This window comes from Rhopilema esculentum, chromosome 5 (assembly GCF_057945365.1).
Source record: "Rhopilema esculentum isolate cy_ngs chromosome 5, ASM5794536v1, whole genome shotgun sequence".
Classification (NCBI taxonomy): Eukaryota; Metazoa; Cnidaria; class Scyphozoa; order Rhizostomeae; family Rhizostomatidae; genus Rhopilema; species Rhopilema esculentum.
This window is the reverse complement of record NC_142819.1, coordinates 6,838,985-6,861,487: the sequence shown is the minus strand read 5'-3', so window position 1 is coordinate 6,861,487 and position 22,503 is coordinate 6,838,985. Positions and strand designations below refer to the sequence as shown.

Here is a 22,503-nt window from a genome sequence, read left to right as displayed (position 1 = left end):
AAAATACTCATGTGTGATATCCATCTCGACAATTTCGGGCTAACAAAAAGTAGTCAAGTGAAAGTCATAGATGGCGATCATATTTTCTTTGTTGATGACGTCACGGAGATGTTGTCGCGCAAGCCTTGTGTCGAAAATGAAGACTGTAGAATCGGGGACTTTGACGACTGCCATTCTTATTGTAATGTGACTACCAAACTTTGCATTGGACCGACCATGTTTAGCAATATACGTAATTTCTGTGTGGTAGTAATCAATTTGGTATTGGACAGTCTCTCAGATTCTCAGCTGGCTTTTCTTCAGAAGCCGTACCGAATCATTCAGAAGTGTGCTTCAAACTACTCACAAACGTTTTTCGAGGAACTCAATAAAGCACGGACGATTATCGATTCTTTCAAGGCAATTGATGTGCATTAGGGACCCCGTGTCGTGTCTTAAAGGCTCTTGCGCAACCGGCATGCTTAAGCCTTGTTCACACGCTCTCGACTTTTCACTCGACTACTCTAGATTTTTGTCGAGAGTAAAAGTCAAAGCCTGGCTCAATTTTACCAAAATTTACAAAAATAAAAATGCGTGGACAGGTTGTTAATGGCCAACACATGGCAGCTGATGCCATCATTTGATGACAGCAAAAGGAAAATTGTATGATTAAAATTCACATCAGATCAATTTAGCAAAAATTAGATTTAAAGGTTTTGAGTTTGAAAAGAGAAACAAGCAAGAGACGTAAGGGAAAAAATCCCGAATAATGTTTATTATACCATTTTCTACTCATTTTTCTTTCCCGATAATGTTGGACAATGTACATCGCCTAACTAAACGGTCAAAGTTTTGTCACTGCAGTATGAGGAAGTAACATGCTTTTGGAAGCCTAGGCTTGAATCGTGGCGGCTACTTGGATGTTTGGCTCTCACTATTTTTATGATTTGGCAAGGCTCATTTCATAAAAATAGGGATCTGTGTATTATCTATACCGCATATCATACAACCGTTGTGTGTTCTATGTATACCTGTTGCCAAGGAGTTTTCGAAATTGCAAAGCTTTGTTCCGTGGCCGAATGGTATTCATGCCGTCAACCCCTGACATTATGGTTGACCAGTCAAACAATTTAGTGACCGACCCTAAGCAACCGTGATCCCTTTTGAGTCCTTTGATTCTAAATCCGCCAATATGATGCACCTTCCGCTAATTCATAAATTCTTAAATTCTAGTCATGACATGAATTTCTCAACCTGTTCATCATTTCAATAGTTTCAGTTATTTATAATGTGGTGGTACATTTTTATTTTTCATGCTTATTTTACTTAGATTCACTTGGTTCTTAAATGCATAAGTGTAGTGTCAGCGAGCTCAGGGGGCTCATTGGGGCTCAATGGAGCTCAATGGGGCTCAATGGGGCTCAATGGGGCTCAGGGGGCTCAGGGGGCTCAGGGGGCTCAGGGGGCTCAAAGGGGCACAGGGGGCTCAATGGGCTTAGTCCCCTTATTAATGCCAAAAAATTGCCAACTTCTACTTTCACCATTGGTTTTGCAACTTACTTGTGAGAGCCCTGCTTAATTGCAGTAAAACCTGCAAATAACGGGAACAGCTTTAGAACCATAGCTGTTTTTCGTTGCATGGAGATCAGGCTTTGACCGCAAGAAATATTATTTGAGACACAATTGTTCGTCCGTTGTCAGGAAGTGTCCATCATCGAGCACTTTGATCCCCAAAATGTCCGCTGTTTTTAAGCTTTCATAATTCACATAGCCCCTACTGAAGAAGTAGTTGTGTTAATGAAACGATCCCCTTCATACACAAATAGATTTACTCCCAATGCATCCCTAAGTGCCACAGAAAATACGTACAATAACCTCTTAAATTTTGTTGGTGTATTGGAGTAAGCTGTTTTTGTCATTGTACAATGTATGTTGAATTTGTCCTTGCCAACCCCGAAACTTGTTGCTACAACATACGTAATGTCTTATATCCTTTTGCTATTAATTTTTATAATGCGTAGGAAAATTTTTTGTCGCATAAAAGTTTGTTTACAAATATTGAGTGGTAGTTTATCTGTGTCCCGATGAGTGTGCATCACGAAGCGCGTGAATTTGAACTTTTGCTTTATGTGTTTTAAACTCACAAATAGGGTAAAATGAAGAATCGAGAGATTGGGTTGTGGACACTGTAATCTGGTTTGTGCAAAGGAACATTTCAATGCAAGGGTCAGATCTTTGGTAAGCATGCCGACCCCATGATGACATATCCGTTGGAAATAACGCAAAATTTATTTTTCCTTGGCTAAAAGCTTATAAAATTTCCCTAGCACTTAAAGTTTCATGTCGTTCACTGGAAAATTGGATAAAGTTTAGAAACATATTAAGTTGGGCTTTCGCAAAAAACTGGGTCAATCTTGTTTTTAAATCAATGATTACTCTGCAGGTATTCTTTTTAACCTAATCTTGGATGAAGATAAAATCCCTTGTTATGCAAACATTTCTCCTGTTAAGCTGTTCCCTTTTGTAAAATTCTGCAGCCCCTACATTTAAAAATCTAATATATCCAATTGTTTCATGCAAGCATTGTACCCCTGTCCTCTAAACAATATAAGCTGTAGAGCCTAAAGCCTGAATGTCCCAAATCATTGCAATGGGTGAATTTTCATCACCAAGGAAGGCAATTTAGTTCCTATTTCCAAGGAAGTATTATTCCTTTTTCAAAAAACTGCAGCAAAATGCTTCCGTCTAGAATCATCTTTGTGAAGAATGCGATTTCCCTTTTGGTCTGCGCTGATAGATGATGAAAGTACTATCTGAATGTCTAGCAGTTTATTTTTGTTGTTGTGACGCACTGAGAAGCCCTGTTAAAAACGAGTTGTTTCCTTTTTGGAAGCATTATACAACATGGTTGTTTTGCCTTTTTGGGTTCTCTTATTTTCTGAAGTGTTTTCTGAGGTTTATCTAATTAAAGCCAAGGCTGACTATTCTTTGTCTGGTCAGTAGAAAATTAACAATCTTATTCTCATTTCTGTGCAATATCGGTTCTTCAAAACTAATTAACGAAATTCTATCTTCGCTGGGAAACCTTCTACGTTTTTTTACTCTTTGGCAATTGATATAAGAGCAATACGTGTTTGGTTCTTGTTAATGAGCTAACTGTTTCCTTTTTGCCTGATACATTCTTTTTTATAAGAGAAAATTTGACAGAACACCAGCCTCAAAATTGGTCAAAAGTTAAGAACAATTAAGAGCAAGCTGAGGCTGATTTTTGAACAAGGTTTTACATCAATACGAGGATTTTTAGCCATATGTGGGTGCTTTTTCAGTGAATATTCAAACTTTTCGACAAATGAAGGTTGTCTCACTCTGTTTGAAAGCGTTCCGTTATTTATGAATTTACGTGCAAGTTTTGTTTCTGGCTACGTGTGAGGCAGAAGCCAAAGTTTTGGAGATAAAATGAAACTGCTTGCTCCTTCCATCTTAAGGAACAGAACTCTACCCCCGAGAAAATAACTCATCTGTCTTGCAGATCTAGAACAACAACGGAGGGCCTATTCGTATGGGAAAAATTCATCTCGCCTGTGAGGATAATGCAGTAAGCAAGATGGTTTTCACCTTGTTTTAATATGAAGCATTTTTTTTCTCATTTGCTGAGAGGAAAATGCAAGCTGCAAACAGATATGAGAATAAAAACAGTTAAGTTTACTTGATATCATATTAGATCGCAATGGAAACCAAGCTTGCGCATGGACAGTAGAGACATGTTTGTGCAGGTAGGCTGGAAAGTGTGTTCAAATGGAGAAATTCCAATCCCACTTACTGAAACCTCACTAGATTCAGGCGAATTAACGCTGCAGAGCGAGGTAGGCAAGACAATTTTTCCATATGAACAGAAAACAAATTATGCGTGAATGAGGGATAGGCTAGATCTCGGCCTTTCTCCTCATCCCGAAAGGCGAGATAAAATGTCCCTGTATGAACAGGCCCTAAAAGTTATGCATTCGGGTAGCACTCACTAGAAAGCCCAACTTCTGCCAAAGACTTCAATGGCTACATGCTTCGAATAAGAGTCTCGTCGTCGAACCATCTAGCAGCTTACCCTGGGTACCAGACTCACTATATATTTTATATATAGTGAGTCTGGTACCCAGGGTACTAGCAGCTTTACAATCGATATTCATAAAAATGGAAGTAATCGGTTCAGTTCAGAAATTGGTTTATACATTTTCAAATGTACCGTCAAAAAAGTAAATTTTCTTCTTCTCCAAATATGAACATACACACAAAAATATGAATAATTTTTACATTTTTATAGTTACAGTTATTGCGAGAAAGCAAGCTTCTTCGCGCAATTTAAACTCATATCTACACCTTGTGGATTAGGTGTCAATTTTTCAGAACATTGAAGAACTATAAGTTTGGTTACTTTTCCAAAAATTTGCACAGAGTATATGAAAACACGTTAAAGTCGATGGAATCATGCAAGGATTAAGTATTTATTGGAATTTTTATGTATTTTCGCGGACTAATAAACATCTTCTGCCAATACTATACTACCATTTGTGTGGCAGATCTTTTGGGAAATATCCGAACATAATTCTTCCAGATGGCCAAAAACACAAAGTTATTGACGGACAAAATTCCTTCTTTACTTGCTTATGTTTTTGCTAAGAATGCTGTTCGTATACTGTTCGTATCGCAAGTATCAATGAGAAAAGTTGTTTATGAAGGTCACGTGTCTTGTAACTTGTCAGCATTTGCGTTTCTTGAAGGATTATGTCGCTCTCCCCAGCTTATCAGCCTGCAAAAAAGGGTAAACAAATTGGCGAATCAATTTAATAGCAATTGCTAATGGAGGCTGCAGACGGCAGAGGGTAGAAAGAGGCGGAGGGCTCTTAGGTGCTTTTCTAGTACATTTTTCGTTATCGTTATTATTTGATCTTAATTCCATTTCTTGTGATGACTTTTATGCATGAAAATTAAAAGTTACACAAACAGTTACACGAAAAAGCTGTCAAAGTGAAATGATTAAAAATCACTTTCATATATCTGAAAACTTTAAAAATCCATACATACCCAACAACCACTGATGGTACCACCATGATCATCGCCATAATAAGGAAGCACAAGCCTTTGAAGTCAAAGTGCTGCACTGTTAATGAGTATAATGAATTGAAAACCGCAGCTCCAAGCAGTGTGCAGATTGTCTCGACCGTCGCGACAGCAGCGAAGAGTGCTCCTAAGATTGAAAATTATAGAAAATTTGCTGACGAATATCTTCTCAGAGCCCAGAAAACATGGCGGTAATAGCGACAAAGAATGTGGGAAAAGACTCTTTTTGAGAGGCTCTTATAGCTTCTTCTAAGACTCCTGTGTGCATACTTTTACCAAGTCAAGGTGCAGGAAATAAAGTAAGCGCAGATAGCACAGTTTTGCCATGTTTCTTGATTTTCATCGGATTAATAGAATTTTTTTTGAGGCATTTCCAACCTCCACTCCCTATCTTTTCGTGAATATCAAGAAATTCCAAAATTGGACAGTTTTTATTTTGCAAAAATGTATTGATTACAGTAATAAGGACAAGGATCCGTTGAAATGTTTTAAGACAACATTTCTTTGGTGGTTTCTGCAGGTCTACATTGGTAGAATTATTATAGAATCACAGAATCAATCTGGGTATGAATGAACTCCAATTCACGTAAAAAGTGTCATTGGAACGAAATTCGTATTGCGGGGGGGGGGGGTGGCTGACTTCTCTATTGCTTCCCATTCAGTACTCTATTAAAAAGGAAATAGTACAGTTTGACATGTATATTGAGATGGGGCTCCACCCAACCCCCTAGACCACCCAGCCCTCCCCCACCTCCGATGTCCCTGCTAATAAATGAGATTTTGCCATAATATCCTTTGAAACCATCATTTTTGTAAAGTCTACAAGCTACGTATTTGAGGTGCAAGTGCCAAAACCTGATTGAAAATCATAAGCACAGACAAAAGCTCGAAAAGTTGGAATCTTCGCTGAGTTGTTGACGGTAGTCGCCCTCTATTCCAACATTGCTTTGGTAATTGGAATATACTAATCCTTAAACTTTTCTAAATCTTGTAAAATGTATTTATTTGTATTCTTCCCTCATTTAATTGTACTCCTTATATCTGCTTTATAGCTGACCTTCTCATGGGCTCTGGCAGAGGTTGGAAAGTAGGGGGGGGGGGGACCATGGCCAAATTGAATGCCCACAACAGAAGATTTTGAAAAAGCGCTATTGTTTTTACTGTATGCTGTATCTTAACACTAATAGTTTAGTACATTCGTGCGTTAACATCTTTGTTTCGGTCCTCTTTGTTAAATTAGAGTACTAACCATCGGTTTGGATGCGGTTTCGATTTCAATGCCCATTGACTTTTTAAGACCCTTATGGCTCAACATCATTTTTTAGTTCTAGGAACAAAATATTTTTGAAACCATAATCTTAATTTCTCTGGAATGGATACCGCAGACTCTTCTTGCTTTGAAAGAAATTTGATATGTTTTGCGCAGATCGACGACGTAGGTTTTGCGTATAATACATTAGTCACGTAGCTATAAGTCTATTAGGAAATTGTGAGCACTTAAATTATGCCATAGCAATCGCTTTATAGCACAAGGGTGTGGTCGCGAACATTTACCGTGAGGATACATCTGTTTTTCCCTTCATCCTGCCACTGTCGTTAATATCTATTGCTTTATTACATGGAATCTTTGTCGCATTACACAATATGAAGCTTTAGTTATTTCTCAAATGTTATTGAGATCTGGATGACTGCCAATCGAACCAAACTAAGCTAACAGATTTAGAAATGGCGAGAAGCTTCGGGAGAGAAGTATTCTAAACCTGGGTTTTGTTATTGCAGCTAAAAGATTTCTCTTACCTTGGTCATCATCCACCACGAGTTTAGACATTCTGGCTCTTATGATCGGCAAGCAAACCCCGCCAAATCCTCCAATTATTGGCACTGAAAAATAGAAAATTATTAGGAAACGCAATAATACTGGTTGTAATGGACATATGAATTGGTCCATATTGTGGTGAATGTTTTACTTGTGAACCATGCAAAGATGTATCTTTCTTTTCGATAGCTCCCCTTGAATAATTATCATCTTTAAACCCTATTTAGATAAAATAGCTGCCCTCAAGTGATAAACAACATAACACTCCTTTACGCTCTTTTTTTACCCTGGGTACATAAATCCGGACTCATAAATCGGGAGATAAAGTATTGTAGACAGCTGCGGTGGCAAAAATTGAGTGGATGCGGAGGATTTTCTGTAACTAGTTTCTAATTATAGTTCTGATACTAAATGGTACCCAGGGTAACCCTTTTTGTATAATAGCAAAAAAATTGAAATTCAGGCTGGCTCTTTTCCAAAATTATGAGGCTGGATTGTTCTTTATTTGTCCTTGAGAATTCAGTTGCTCTATAGTGAATGTTCTGCAGATTCGTTTTGCCTGCGAGAGGAGCTTGTTCTCGCTGGATCCTTTTGTTCTTTCGTTGCGAGCTAGACCATAGTCACGAGTTCGTTCAGATTTGTCCCAGTCATGTTTTGCAACTGAAGCAAAAAGGCTGCTAAGCCCGATTTTCATAAGCTAGCTGAATACTTTGGCGTTTTTACCGGATTTTCGGCGCGTTTTTGGAACATTTTCTAGGCACAAATGGTTTTGGACAAATTATGTGTGCAGGGATAGGTTAACTAAGCTACTTATGACATCGGTATGATGTCGATAGCGGCATGTCCAAATAGCGAAAGGAGAACTTGATATACACTTTGGTTCTCTTTAACACCACAAACCCGACTGTATACATGAGCACTATTGCTTTGACAGCCTGCCGCTAGGGGTATATCGCTAGGGGTATATCGCTAGGGGTATACATAGCAAAGTTGTTATAGATTTGTTCAATGCGCATTGTCTGGGCCTAGTTGGCTACGTAACAGGAAGTTTTCTTAAAGCCTTTTTTAATCATGGGTTTATCTGCTTGTTCCTCTTTTGTATAGTTCAGTTATGAGTTATCAGTTCGATTTCATGAATCACATGAAAATTTTGATCACAGAAAACCATGATTGCATGTCTTTTCCAAAACTGAACTCCATTGGTAAGGGAAATATCAAAGGGTTAGGGGAAATTAAATGTGCATTGTTGAGAGGTTGATCAAATCGGATTTCAACATCATAGAGGTATGTTTGACAAGTAGGCCTAATCATATGATACATTTGCATGAGATTGGTGCTTGCGGATTGAACCTTGAACTGTCCTTATGGACTTCCCTCATGTCCAGGGCAATGACCCCTTCGAAGAAGTCGTGTATTTTTAAGGATGAGTTGTTATGCACGATACTACACAAGGTTCTATTTTGTGTCAGGAAACCTTTTTCTTGGATTTCCTGTAGAATGCAATGATCACTTTTCGTTTTATTCACGATACCTGAAATGTTCAATTTTCCCTAGATTTTGAATCTGTATCTTTGCTCTGTATCATCAAGTTGATCTCCCCATCTATTGAAATTCCGACTAAAAAACCACTGTTTCCTAGGGCTACTTCTGTTTCCTTGTTACATTAAGAATGGCAATCTTGTTAATTCTCGGAAATGTTTCACAAATTTGCTGCACTGGGAAAAATTCCTGGGTCAAATATCTTTTATTGCGATGGAGCTTCAAAGGAAGCTGAATAGCTGCATTTGAGTCAGGCCTAAATCTTTCCTCTTGTGTAATAGGGTCCTTCCTAATTGATCACTCACTTCCGAATAAAATTCCTGAGATTGGGCAGGCACGCATTTGTGGCTTGTGTCGCCATGAGATTGATACAGTGAAAAGTATTTGCTCTTGGAATCTCCCCTTGTAAATTTTACATGTAAAAATTTTATCTGCTTCTATGTGATAGTTTGAAATTGTTGCTGAAAATATCGACAAATGAAGGGTTTCTAGAAAACATCAACCCTTAAGTTCCTCCTCCCCCAAGGTGCAGATGACCCCAGTAGCTTCCAGTATTCTGATTAATTCCAATTTCGTGTGATTTTAAAGCCGACAATATATAGCTACTCTATTTTACTGAGAGTGCTTATACCATGTTTCTCTTTATTTTATCTAGATGCCCTTCTAGATAAAAGTAAGCAAATGTCAGGCTTTGCTTTTCGTATTCGTTTTCCTAGGGCCGCCGAGAGCAAGGCCGGGCCCTGGGACAGCCAATGCATGTTTGCCCCTTGCTTGACAACAAATATAGATTCCAGAATATGATAATTAATATACATTCCATAATTACAGGATGAACCCGGGCCCCGATGCACTTCCCCGGCAACCCTCCCCTGTCGGCGGTCCTGTGTTCGCCCGAAATGATACCCTTGCTTTACAAGTGTTCCGGGTTCAATGACAGAAACATCACATGATCAGTAGTACTAGTGGAAGCAATCAAAAATATGACAGAACTTCCTCCTGTTATTCAACTATCCGCACTGTTAATGGCCCTTTTCGCCCGAGGTTCAATATACAATTCACTATAAGGGTTTAAGCTCGAATGTACTTTGAATGATGCAAAGAGCAGACTTCCAGAATTTGGACATTGGCTAACATTTTTATTTTTAACTCGTATACACCCATTATATTAATATGAAAATTGCTACAAGAAACGAATGCCAAGGATTAAAAAATAAAAAACTTCAGTACTCCAACATATTTTTTTTGAAAAGATTTGAAGATTTGAAAAAATAAAGAATTTTGAGATTTCGTTATTATTCCGTCAACGTCTAACAAATGTCTCACAAATTCTTCACAATAAACTTGAAAATTCCCCATCTTTCATGGAGTGCTTCATGTCTACCCTTGTTTTTCGAAAAATTGTTTGTACTCCTAAGATGATGCTTTTTATCGATTCTTGGTTTTTGTGGTACCTCAAGTGAAGTTTTAAAAATCGAATCTTTGCGTGTTAAATTGTGTTTGATGCGATACCGAGGATGAAAAGTCAGATATATCATGGTCAACTAAAACTTTTTCCCACCTAAAACTTCTTCTTTAAAAAAGAGGGCAAGCTTTTTGCCTTCGTTTATTTTCGAACCCGGTTTCAGTTGGTCAGTTGGGAGAGGTGACAACTATGCATCTGTTTTAACGTTACTTAAAAGAGCGTATTTGGATCATTTAAAAGCCCTGGTTCTTGCAAAAGTCGTGCTCTTTTCGACTGGTGGCACAAATTTGCGACTGGTGAATGTAACTTATCGTTTGAAAGAAGGTCTTATCATTTCTGTATATAATACCTATATAATTCGTTAGGCAGTTTAGAGTTACTGGAGTTAGAGTTACCGACAATCGAGGTGTGTTGCATTATGACGTTATAGCTCCCATACCCCTTGAAATAAATTTGCCCGCGCCCAATGATGTTTGGTTAAATAATACTTACCAATGAACATCAGCAGCTTTCTTTTGATGAATGCCATCATTACCAGCGATGATACGATTGATACGAACCCGATCTGTGTGAGAGTCATTTCTGAGATGCATTTGCGAAGGACAAAGAACCCAAACATTGCTCCAATTGCTTGCACGAACATGCTCTCGGCAAGAAAATATCCAATCATGATTGGCGAGCAGCAGAATGGTGTGTCCAGGGCGTACAAAACTATGACACTTCCGAAACCTATTGACGACACCATCATGAATGCAGAGGCTAGCATTAGGCCTATGAGTGGCCATTTTTTATCGTAACTTGCTTTTGAGAATAGGCGGATAATTCGTTTTATATGTGACTTGTTGAATAAGTCTTGAAGTGATTTTCTCTCCGGTTTTATGATAGTTTCTGGTAGTATAAATAAAACGTATAATAGGTTTAGGGTATGCAATGTCAATATGAGCCAGTATGGAGATTTGAAACCCAAATGTTTTATCCACCAGCCGCTGGTCAAATGACTTATCATCCCACTAATGAAAGCTATAGCTTCAATTATACCAAGACGCAAGGCACGTTTCGACTCTTCAGTTATATCTGCCATATAGCTGAACACTGCTAATATCATTGTGGTAAAGAAGCCACACATTCCATTTATGAAGCTTCCGACAAATAAAACATATACCGGTAAATTTGCATACATTATTATGAGTATAAAAGTTGCTTCGACAAGACCCCCAATAATCGGCAGTATCATCACTATTTTCCGACCGACTTTGTCAGACCATGCGCCTAGCAGTAGGGCCATAATTATAGATGGGACACTGGCGGACAAGACAATCCCAAGATGTACCATAGAAGCCTCAGCTTGAACAAAATTTCTCGATTCCCGGTATGCGAATGATACCATGTTAACATCAGGCTCGCACTTGCTCGAATCTGATAGGAATATGGCATCTGATAGGCCACGCTTTATTGCTACACGGCTGTAAACATATTGCTGTATCACTGGTGTGTGTAGAATCATGGCACACGCGTAAAAGAATGTGATAGGCTCAACTGTGATACTTTTGTACCAAGGCTGACCCTTCTGCCCCTTTGCAAGGTTTATTGCCTTATCCTTTTCGGCAAATGACACCGGACTTTTTTCATTATGAGCATCCACCTGTACTTTTTCCCAACTGACACTCAAATCACTTATTAATGTGAGCATCTAGAAACCATAGTTTTTGTTTCTAACGTTAGAATTTGTGTCGAATTTTCTGAAATGCAAAATATACAGAGCATTAGTAACCGATAGTGAAAATCTTTTGTGTAAAAACTACATTGACAAAGTTCCTTAAGACAGATGCTTGTTTTGTTCAGATTGTAGCGTTTAAAAATGGTCAAGAAAAACAATATGTAGGTTCTTAGCTAAACCGACTCCAGGACACGATTTTTGTTTCCAAATTTACTTTCAAGAAAATAAACACAACCTGCAAAAGTTGCAAATTGAACATAAAGAACTATTGAATAAAGGCCATTGAAACCTCGAAACTGTGGACAAAGACCTACCGTTATGCTATTTCCGAATGTCCACATTGATTGGTTTCGATCCTCTGCTATAAAGGAAATTCTTTGTCTAACCCACACTTTGATAAGCGAATAGAAACAAACTTAAATTTTCTTGGTCCTAACGCGCGGCAGGTACCTCGTTGACCTTTGCCATTGCCCGATCCCAGCCGTGATTACGCAAGCACACTGGTATCGCTTTCTCCTCCGTAGTGTCGAAAACTACTTGAGCTCATTTCCAAACTTTCACTTTTCAATATTGAGCATTAACCTTTTCAATTAACATTTGCCCTGAATTTTGATAAGCTGGATTTTCTGTATCTTTAGGTATGGAGGCGCAGCTTTTCAATAAACAACCGTAGACATTCTAGAAAGTAACTCTTAAAATGTTACAAAGTATGCATTTGTGTTGTTCTGTGTAGGGCTTCAAGCATGTCCTAAATTGAAGTACGGTCGTTGAAAGCTTTGCTTTCTAGCCCAAGGCTCCATGTTAGTCGTCTTTTTATTTAGAAAACTGCTCTCAGTATGATATACCATGATATATTTTATTATGCATCGAAATAGGCCAATCGGAAATGCGAGCCGCTTGCCTGTTGACTTGGGTGTTGCCTGTTGACACAGTACAAAAATTTAAGGGGGCTAAGTATGGTTCTTGCCCGAATCTTATTGCTTCATTGAACTAACACTGCCCGAATGGAGCCCGAAATGCAAACAATGTTGCCTGATTCAATGTTGGCTGTAGCTCTCCCAGCCCTTATGCCTTTTCCTGTTGAAAACAATACAGAAATAAAATAATTGAGGGTGAATACCAATTCCTTTTGTCTCCACCATGGCAATTTTTTATTTTCATGTAGATAGGTTCTAAAGTTGCTAGATGGAAAGATGACCGGGCTGTGCCAAATACTCAGAACCTGTCACCATTATAGTTTTTTGGCACAATCTTAGTTTTCTAGTGAATGCTTTCCGATGGCAGACTCGCATCTTTTAGTTTCAGTTATTGATCTGCAAGAACAAGTAGCTGTTCTCTTTAGGAAAGAGTTTATTTCTAATTCTGGAAGAGACGTGATGTTTTACTCTACCCACCCTCCCCCCTCCCCAGTAGATATCTTCCGGTTTAGCCATATTTTGGGCTTTTCTAGTGTTTGAACTGAACTTTGCTAGCCTGCGCGCAGACTCTAAGTATCTTACTATATACTTAGAGTAAGATACTTAAGAGTCTGCGCGCAGGCTAAACTTTGCAGTCTCCAGTCTCATGCTTCTGTGTATGGGACGCTTGCGCAAAAAAAATTAAAAATAACCTTCTTTTCTAAAAAGTTGGAAAGTTTGACAGTGCTTTCAAATACAGATCCTATATCTATGGCTGTGCTACAGCTATTGGTCACACCCTTGACCAAACCCGATATGTTTCCTTTTTGTATATTTTTCTCTTTGGTTATAGTTGGGTGTATTGCAATGGCCCAGATATTTACCCTGCCCCCTAAAGAGGTTCTATGAATTCTGACAAGGACCCTTCCATGACACGTTGTTGTCGCTTTTTATCAGATCATTTTGTTACTCTTTCTCGGGGGGAGGGGGGGGGGGTGCACATTATAGTTTTGTGGCTTCATTACGCTGGCCCAATATCTACGTGCAGCCTATTGATTTGGCAATGGTTTTTCCGCGAATTGCAGTTTCACTAATCCATCAGAGCAACAAAATTTCAAGTGCCTCAATTGAAAAGCGAGCAGAGAAGCAGAGGCGAGTCTACCAAAAAAGGAGGAAACGCTCCTCCGCTTCTCCACTCCTAACTTCTATTTCCGCGCTTGTATTTATGTGGTGTCTGTGACGCAGGCTATTTGGCGCTGGTACTCAGGGGGTACTCAGGTTTGCGCCTTTCGGTGTGAAATGGCTTTGTGCCCTTGTGGATTGCACCCTTTGGTTAATTTTGAACCCTCAATGGTAGGATAATTTTGCTTACATAAGCAAAACTTGAATGTTGGTACCTCAAAGTACTTTTTCCCCCAAGATTAGAACTTTACCCCATTCCAGGCGTAGGCGTTTTCTTCAAATAATGAATTCAGTCCTTTTTACTCATAATATTTTTTTCCATTTGCGACGTAAACTGCGAGAAAATGACGCTTGGATTTGCCCCTGTGCAGATCGGTATTGTTTAACTACAAATGGAAAGTACTTTCGTAAGATGATTGACAGCTAGTTCCTCTTTATTATGAATCACTTCTCGACGTTTTCAAATATCAGATGTATGCTTAGAAGAGTCAAAATCGCACGCAACAAAGTCTCTGGTGAATCTCGAAGATTTTTTTGCTTATTTTATCGACAGTCATTTCCAACAAGGAATTTTATTTCTGCTTTGGTGCTGTTCAGAATATCGCCATTCGTAAACCTGGAAAAGTCCATCTCGATTTTGCACCACAACCTGAAGATCATACTTCCCAAAGAAAATTGTTTATTTTTGTGGATTGGGTTTACTTCACGAAAAGATATTTCAACCATAAAGTTTAATCATTGTTGTTGCTGCTTATGGTCTAAGTTGTGTTACTTAGGCCTGTTTTGGTGACATCGCGTAATGCACACATAATTCCAAAAACTCAAGAGCAATAATAGCTATTTTGGTGGGGAGTCGTTTACATGAAGTTTCAAAATTATGGAGAATGAATCAGTTAGTGAATTTGTTATTTCGTTTCAAAGGAGCTCGGAGATCCGTCGTCTTGCTCCTCAAATCAATACTCTGTTTGGGGTCCGTTTCGAGTTCAGCTCCGTTAATGCACGAACTGCTCAAAGAGTTGGAAACGAATGGATCAAGGTTTATGGTACCAAAGAGGCGAGAGATAAAGCAAAGGTAAGTTCATCAACATTTACAGCACTAGCACTGTTGTCGTAAAAATATGCATTATTCAATTCACGAAGTTGTGCTCTTCCTTTATCAAACAACTCGATAGAATAGGCCGGCATTTTCCCGCGATGGTGCTCGAAATGATATGATTTTTAAAAATAGATTTTAGTAAAGGGTGTTTTTGTAGGCATTTTGCTTAATTTCTTTGAATTAGATGGCTTTTGCCTCTATTTTATGAAAATATCGATGCCATGTTGCAGGGTTATTTGGTACGTGTCGAAAGCAGGAAACTGATTCAGCAATTCAATTTTTTCCGCATTCATTGTTGTCGAAATGCCGCTTGTTTATACATAGGAAGTTTCTGACTTTCAAATTGCGCAATTTCTTTGCTTTAGCTGTATTTAGCTGGAAATTTTCCGCATTAGTTACGATATACCTCTAAAATTTTCCTAAGGTAGACAAAACACCTTCCGTTTAATAGTTAGATAATTACCTAGAAAAAAGTAGACAAGGAAGTTTTCAGTCAAAGCGTATTCAAGGTCCTACTTAATCTTGTTTCTTTGTCCATTATTCTAAAGTGCTTTCTAATTTACGTGTTCTAGGAATTTGTGAAAGGAATTGACAACCCTGAAAAAACTGCAATATTTGCTATTCCAAATGATATTGTAAACAGTGGCTCTTGGCAACAGGAGTATATTTGGAGTGTGCAACAGAAGTTTGGAGTTGTTATACGACCTTTGAGTGCTACAGAATTGTTGTTGCAAGGTTCTGAGCTAGTTATACAACAAAGCTTGTCATTTCTTGATGAATTTGTGAGAATAATCAGGCAGTCGACAAGACAAGCTGCAACATTTGGGCCAACTTATTATGGAACACCAAATACTCAGTACTACCAAGGTTATTATCATGCTGTCCAAGGTGAAACAGTTGATAGGAATGTGCCTTATGTTCAGCAAGATATTGTCTGCAGAGGTGCTCCACAAGTTCCAAGGTCCAGTTTACAAACATTGAATGAAACATACCAAGCAGCTATTGACAATACAATCGTTCCAAAAGGTGCTGTTCCAAAGTCTATGCTTGTTAATGATCCAGCCAAGGTTCAAAATCAACAAAACCAATGGCAAACTGTTGGGAGCCAGTTGCGAGATTATGCATCAAAACTAGATTACACAGATGAGGAGATACACACTGCTTTAGCAAAATGTCATTCTATAGGTACAGGACAAACGATTGACGAAAATGCACTACTGCAGCAATTGATAGCATTATATCCCTGTAAAAAACCAGCATTTAGATCACAGACTGTGAACAAGGATAATTCCTTCAAGTCACAACAGGTACCACCTCTTCTGAATGAAACAAAAACAGAACCATCTCCATCTGCAAAGCGGACAGTGAAAAAGGATGGTTGTTCAGTGTCTTCATTTTCCTCTAATCTAAGACCAATAGTTGTTGATGGAAGCAATGTTGCAATGAGGTATGGATCCGATTATGCCTTTTTACACATGTTTGTTGTGTATACTTCCTTTCATTGTATTAGAACCTATTTATTTCTAAATAGATACATGTTCACACACAAGCTCAGAGAACCAACAAAAAGGTGGGGCTAGCTTAACACATATTTGATTTCAGTCATCATTTGATGATTTTCTTCTCTTCTTTTTCTAGTCATGGTAACAGGGATGTTTTCTCCTGCAAAGGAATTAAACTATGTGTAGATTATTTCAAAAAGCGTGGACATGATGACATTACTGTTTTTGTACCTCAGTGGCGAAAGGAGGCTTCAAAACCAGACAGACCAATTGTTGATCAGCAAATCTTGTTAGAACTGGAAAAAGATCAGATACTATCATTTACACCATCAAGGCGTGTAAATGGACAGCGAGTAGTTTGTTATGATGACAGATATATAGTCAAACTTGCAGCTGAAAATGATGGTGTAATTGTATCTAATGACAATTTTAGAGACTTAACAAAAGAAAGTCCTGAATGGAAAAAAGTTATTGATGAAAGACTTCTAATGTACACTTTTGTAAAGGATGTTTTCATGCCACCTGATGATCCCCTTGGAAGGCATGGACCAAGTTTGGATAAATTCTTATGCAAAGGAACTTTTTCAAATCCAAGACCTTGTCCTTACATGAAAAAATGTACCTATGGAAGTAAATGCAAATATTACCATCCAGAAAAAACTCCAAGTGATAATGTGAATAAAGAAAAGGAATCAGTTAAAAGGACAGTCCAGGATTCAGCAGTTAATCAAAATGGAAACCTGAGCAGTTCAAAGCAGCAGTTAGATCAGCTTCCAAATACTGAGAATACTATGCCACTTTCAGAGCAAAAAGTAAGAACTGATTATCTTCTTCCTCTAAAATCTTCTGTTTTGCCATTGCTTGGCATGGATTATCTTGCACATAATTATTGTTGTGTAATTTGTACAACCACTTATCTTTGTCGAAAAAATTGTCTGAAGTATGATTCCAAAAATTTCTGAAAGAAAATATATAGATATATATATATATATATATATATATATATATATATATATATATATATATATATATATATATAGGAGAAAAAATTCTTCCTGTGAAAAGAATATTGAAAAATACTGTTTTTGGCAATGATGTTATATTGTGCTTGTAATATTTCATTTTCTAGGAAGTAACAGGAGTTTGATTAGCCTTTGAAACCAGTTTTAATTTTTTTGCCCCCTTCCCTTTATAGGAGTTCCAATTGAAGTGTTTGCAAAATAACAAGCAATTACATTTTTCATAACTTTTCTGTTCTCTTGCAGAATACAACACAAATAGAGCATAAAAATGTGTCTGTGGAAAACGAGACCAAAAGCACCGATTTATCCAGCAAAAAAGGTAAAAATTCATAAATGTTTTTTAAATTTTAATTGTTTATAAATTGTTTAGCTATAGAATGCATTTATATGTATAGGGATTTCCTGAAATAAGATAAGATATTGAATCTTGTAAATTGGATTCAATATCTTAGATTTGGTTGATTGAAATGAGCAAATACCAATGCAGATCCATTCAATGTAAGGCTTAATTAAATTATCTTGCTACTTCTATAAGGGATCTGGAAAATTTCAATGTTAAAGAAGTGAGTTAGTTTCAGATATATGATGCAGAAGGTCCTAATCTCAAGCTCAATTTGCTATACCTGCTATTTGAACAAGGTAGTGAAACCGGATTAGTTCACTCATCACCGACGCGCTGTTATGCATGGACAACAGATCGCAATTTGATTGACAGCCGTCTTCTTCCCATTGCGCGAAACGCTTCCTAGTTGTAGCAATTTTTATTTCCAACGAACCAAAACATTTATGTTGCTTAATTAGAGTATCATGGGATGCGTCTGTTTTTTCATTGACTTTGAGATATAAGATTAGAATGGTTTTATGCACAGATACGAAGAATAAAAGGCTGGTATAGGGTTTTTTGGAAATTTGATGAGGTTCCGTCTACGTTGCGAAGACTTGCACAATCATAGTTATGTAACTTTATTAGCTTCGCCCATACCGTAAATCCTCGAATAAGCCCCCACGCTCGAATAAGCCCAACCCCCCCCTCGAAAAAGCCCCTACCTAAAAAATCCTTTTTGTAAACAAGCCCCCCTCTCAAATAAGCTCCCATGGGCGCTTATTCGAGGTAAGCATAATTGCAGAATAGTATCTTATTTCAAGAAAGCCCACACAGGACAATAGCTTTACAGTATTACTTCCTTTGACTGGAGACCAAAAGGCAAAAAGCGACATTGGCGATGATAAAAAATTGTAATATTTGCTAGTTCTTTGTTATCGTATATTTCTCCACTCCTTAGAGCTTCGGCTTCATTTTTGTTAATTTTTAATACTTAGAACAAGATCAGATCGAAAAAGACACAACCCTACCAGATTACTCTCCCTCGAGGGTAAATGAGTTGCAAGCGCTACTGGAAGATGTTCTGCCTGACCAGAAGGAGAAGATAAAGCAGGTCCTCAAAGACAACCCTAAGGAGACCAATTTGGATACTCTTATCAATTTGATTTTGCCAAACTAATTGTCTGTCGAGGAATGGCAGCAAATGACGCATATGACGATCGTGCTCCTTCACCGTGGTGTGTATTTGCCTCCAGACACGACGCTACGAATGCCGTCTGGTCCCGTGACCCAAACCTTGATGGATTGTCCCTGTGTTCAAGAGAAAGGGCAGTTGATCCAAAATGAATGTAAAATGGACATCCCCAGTCTTCAAGGGAGCAGTGTGTCTAACACGTGCAACGTAGCTCACCTTTGTTTAATGCGGCTTTCAACGCTGTTATAAAGCAGCTCAAAATATTTGTGACCTAACCAAATTCAGAATTCAATTAATCGCTCTAGTATTGATTGACTCTTGCAGCATTGTGAGACAATCTGCCACTGTATAAATCTTATTCCAATTGTAACTATAGGTGCAATATTAGTTTTGCCCAATTGCAGCGTCATTTTTTGATTGGATTTATGCTAGTTTTTGTAAAAATAAAAAAAAATTGCATTATCAGATGAGATATTTGAGCAATAGGAACAATAGGAAAAATGAATTATAGGATCAATCAAACAAACGCTGCGTTGTAATACTGCTCTAGCCTCGCAACCATAAGCGTCTTCAAACCTCCCCCCCCCAAGATTAGCTCCTAGCCGTCGCTAGCTATTGTGCTCAAATAGGGTTGCCAAGCCCCGTTTTCCGACAAATCGGATGAGCCATCCTTTCTTTGCCGACTGTTTTGAATATTTGCCAACGAAGACAATTAGCTACTCATTCTTGAAAGGCAATTTTTTCAAAGGGGTGTCATACCCTTTACGCCCCTAATTGCGACGGTCCTGGGTTAACTTCTCCCCTAGTTTTACAGAAGAATCACTTTTGGAGAGCACCATGAAAAGTTGAGTCCGGTAACTTACCTAATTGGCTGGTCCATAAAGTGCTTTATTCGTTCACCTTTCTCCAGCAAATCCTGCCCATTTTCCATCAATGTTTCTGCTTATCAAAAATGTTTATGTCTCTGAATATAATTTGGTATGTTTCTTATGCTGGAACATACGGTTACGAGCGTTTTGGCTATGCGCAAGTTTAAAAGAAAGTTTTCCCAAGGCTGAGGTCGTTTCATTTCTTGAAGGGCCTGAGATTCTCAACTGCCATTCTTTGTAATTAAATATAGGTCTAATTTTCAAGATGAAAATTTATGGTAGTGTATTATAAATCTCATTTGTCGAGTATTAAATTCTACTTCTAATTTTGGTGAAGAAGAGCCATGCCTTACAATTGCATTTATTTGTAGTTATAAAAAGCCTATCATAAATTTATTTTATGGCGTGAAAATGTGTTTCTTTTGAGTGTTGCTTTTTCAACGTGGAAGGTGAAATTTTTATGACATTAGTCATCGAAATGGTGCTATGACATGAAAAGCTTTCTTAATGTCACATGCATTTTGTAAATAACTAAGCTCAAAGTTAGTTATCATTTTCTTAATTTTTTTTATTTCAGTGCTAAAGTTTTCTTACGTAGCAATTACTAAAAACCGATTTTTTGCAGCCCAAAGACCCAACATAAGATGACATAAATCAGAACAACTTTAGAAACTGTCGCGAGGAGTTCTTCCTTCTATTAACTATATCGAACGAACAGGGATTCGGCGGATTTTCGAGCAGTTTCTTTAGGCTGGAGGTTATTAAAACTATTATTTATTTTTTTCGTCTTTTAGGACTCGATTTTCTTATAGACTGTTTCTTTAAAAATGAAACGTGTTTATTGGCAGAGAAAGAAAGGAAAAAAACAATAGTAAAATTATATTCCCTGTAACTGCGACAGTGGCTGTTTTATTACCTGGAAGCTTTCTAAAAAGATGTTTCTTGGAAGGATCTTTGTTTCTAAGAAAACAAAAGAAATGAAAAACAATAGGTTACCAAGATCTTCATAAATGATTAATGATAAAATCTTGAAAGATTCGTATTTTCATTTGCTTTTTGCGAAAATTTGGCCTCTAAAGACGGGGCCTTGCCCCAAACATTTTTGCAAAGGAAGAGAGTCTTTTTGCAAAATTTTTTGTTTTTGTTATGAGTCTTCAATTTTCCTTTGCACCGCCGTCCACCGCCCCCCCCCCCCCCGCATTCCAACTTGCCTCGAAAGCTATGATAATTCTAACGTATTTCTAACGTTTTTAACGGCTCCATTAACTTACGCCCCCCCGTCTATCTGAGCTGCGTTAAATAAACGGTCCCTCTTCTTACCCTCTCTGTCAGCAAATCAAGGGCTTAAAATAACCTGTAGTAGGATCCCCTACAAGAAGAGGATGGATCCCGTGCAACATATAATTAATGTCATGATATTTTATCATTTCATTTTATCGTTAAACGTTCTACTGACTCCCTCCTCCCTTGTTCTTTGTGCATTCGTTATTTGAAGCAAGACAATCACTGTCTCGTATTGCAAGATACGTAATCTTCAAAAAAAGATAAAATATTCTGCTAGCTATTTGGGATACTGTAGTTGCTTAGCAACAATAGGAAGTGAGATCGGACTGCTTATAAATAAGTGCATTTGGGGTTTTTAGCATCTATATTGCAGTAGCCAGTTGTTTGACCTTAAAACCTTACCCTTGATTTCATAGGGTTTTGCTTAGAAACACTGACGCTAGAACTTCTTTTTTGAGTTCCTGGAACGAAAGATTTGCAGTTTGTGAGGACTGAGTGTTAAGCCCTGGCCACACTATGCAAACAAGCCCGGGTTTACTGTCACGTGGGCGTGGTCCAGGCAGGTCTGGACCACTGATCTGTTCTGGACGCGGAAAACCTGGGCCAAGCCCAGGTTAGTTTTAGCCGGGTTTTGAGGTAGGCCAGGCCCAGACCGTTATGGCAGAAACTTAGGCCAGTCCTCGATTTTTGTTCTCTAAGGTTCATGCATGAAAATGTGCGCCATGTTTTGCTTGTTTCCTAAGAAGACAGAGTTTTCAAACACGAACACCTTTAAACACAAACACCTTAACGTTTGTTTTTTTCCTAAGAAGACATGATGCATATTTCATTTTGCCACCCTTTTCATTGTCGACGAATTGCGACAGCATTTACAAGGCCGTAGCAGTTCTTTTCATTTTCATTTTTCATTCATTATCAATCAATCCTAAATACAATTCATACACAAAACTCTACAACTAAGATACATTACAACACTAAGAACTAAAAACTAACAATACTAAAAACAAATGAAACAAGTTACTTGACATGATTGAATTTAAGATTGACTGATTAAGGAGGAGCTCTCTATAAGTAGGTAAACTAATCGAGAGAGAGCCCCCCCCTTCCCCCCCCCTTCCCCCCCCCGTAAAAAATAACATCAGTGGACGTGAGCTTCTCATCGATCTTCAAGTCTTCAAAATGAATATACAAAGTACCTGAGTGCAAAAGAAATTATGCAATTGCAGTTATTCTAAGAGAGAGATGGACTGTACCTTCTCTCAGTGCATTTTAGCGACTTTTTCCGTCAGTAACACAAGCATCAATGCCGACAAGAATAGATTTTGATATTGGCTTGTAAATGTAAGTTAATGTTTGTTGATTAAGTTGATAAAACAACTTTTAAAGATTAAAAACTGTAATCGTTATGTTATCCCTCCCTCCTAATTCTTATAAGGGTTTGAAAGGGACAGTTTCAAGCCTTCGTAACTAACGATCACGGAAAATTTTTATTGAATACAACGGCTGTCTT

General features: G+C 38.0%; 3 protein-coding genes across 4 annotated transcripts in view; 2 read left to right on the top strand and 1 right to left on the bottom strand.

The window, feature by feature from the left end:
- The window catches only part of LOC135689703 (kynureninase), a 122,705-nt gene that overhangs the window by 5,784 nt on the left and 94,418 nt on the right, over positions 1-22,503 (top strand). The window lies entirely within an intron of this gene.
- Positions 4,214-12,285, bottom strand: LOC135689696 (lysosomal proton-coupled steroid conjugate and bile acid symporter SLC46A3). The gene is made up of 5 exons (XM_065207012.2): positions 11,940-12,285; positions 10,401-11,647; positions 6,889-6,972; positions 5,056-5,218; positions 4,214-4,780 (listed from the first exon to the last, which is right to left on the bottom strand). Exons 2-5 carry the CDS (start codon positions 11,596-11,598, stop codon positions 4,711-4,713), a joined length of 1,515 nt encoding a protein of 504 aa, XP_065063084.1. The 5' UTR covers positions 11,599-11,647; positions 11,940-12,285; the 3' UTR covers positions 4,214-4,710.
- On the top strand, positions 13,686-20,121 carry LOC135689695 (uncharacterized). Its single transcript, XM_065207011.2, has 5 exons — positions 13,686-14,775; positions 15,372-16,246; positions 16,438-17,113; positions 17,567-17,642; positions 18,644-20,121. Exons 1-5 carry the CDS (start codon positions 14,581-14,583, stop codon positions 18,823-18,825), a joined length of 2,004 nt encoding a protein of 667 aa, XP_065063083.1. The 5' UTR covers positions 13,686-14,580; the 3' UTR covers positions 18,826-20,121.

What these genes read in the sequence shown, in the direction of transcription:
- LOC135689696 (XM_065207012.2), bottom strand. Translation starts at nt 11,598, where the DNA reads ATGCTCACATTAATAAGTGATTTGAGTGTCAGTTGGGAAAAAGTACAG. An exon ending in CGTGGTGGATGATGACCAAG is followed by an intron (nt 5,219 to 6,888) that starts GTAAGAGAAATC and finishes TTTCAATCTTAG; the next exon opens with GAGCACTCTTCGCTGCTGTC. An exon ending in GTACCATCAGTGGTTGTTGG is followed by an intron (nt 4,781 to 5,055) that starts GTATGTATGGAT and finishes CCTTTTTTGCAG; the next exon opens with GCTGATAAGCTGGGGAGAGC.
- LOC135689695 (XM_065207011.2), top strand. Translation starts at nt 14,581, where the DNA reads ATGGAGAATGAATCAGTTAGTGAATTTGTTATTTCGTTTCAAAGGAGC. An exon ending in AGGCGAGAGATAAAGCAAAG is followed by an intron (nt 14,776 to 15,371) that starts GTAAGTTCATCA and finishes TACGTGTTCTAG; the next exon opens with GAATTTGTGAAAGGAATTGA. An exon ending in CGATTTATCCAGCAAAAAAG is followed by an intron (nt 17,643 to 18,643) that starts GTAAAAATTCAT and finishes TTTAATACTTAG; the next exon opens with AACAAGATCAGATCGAAAAA.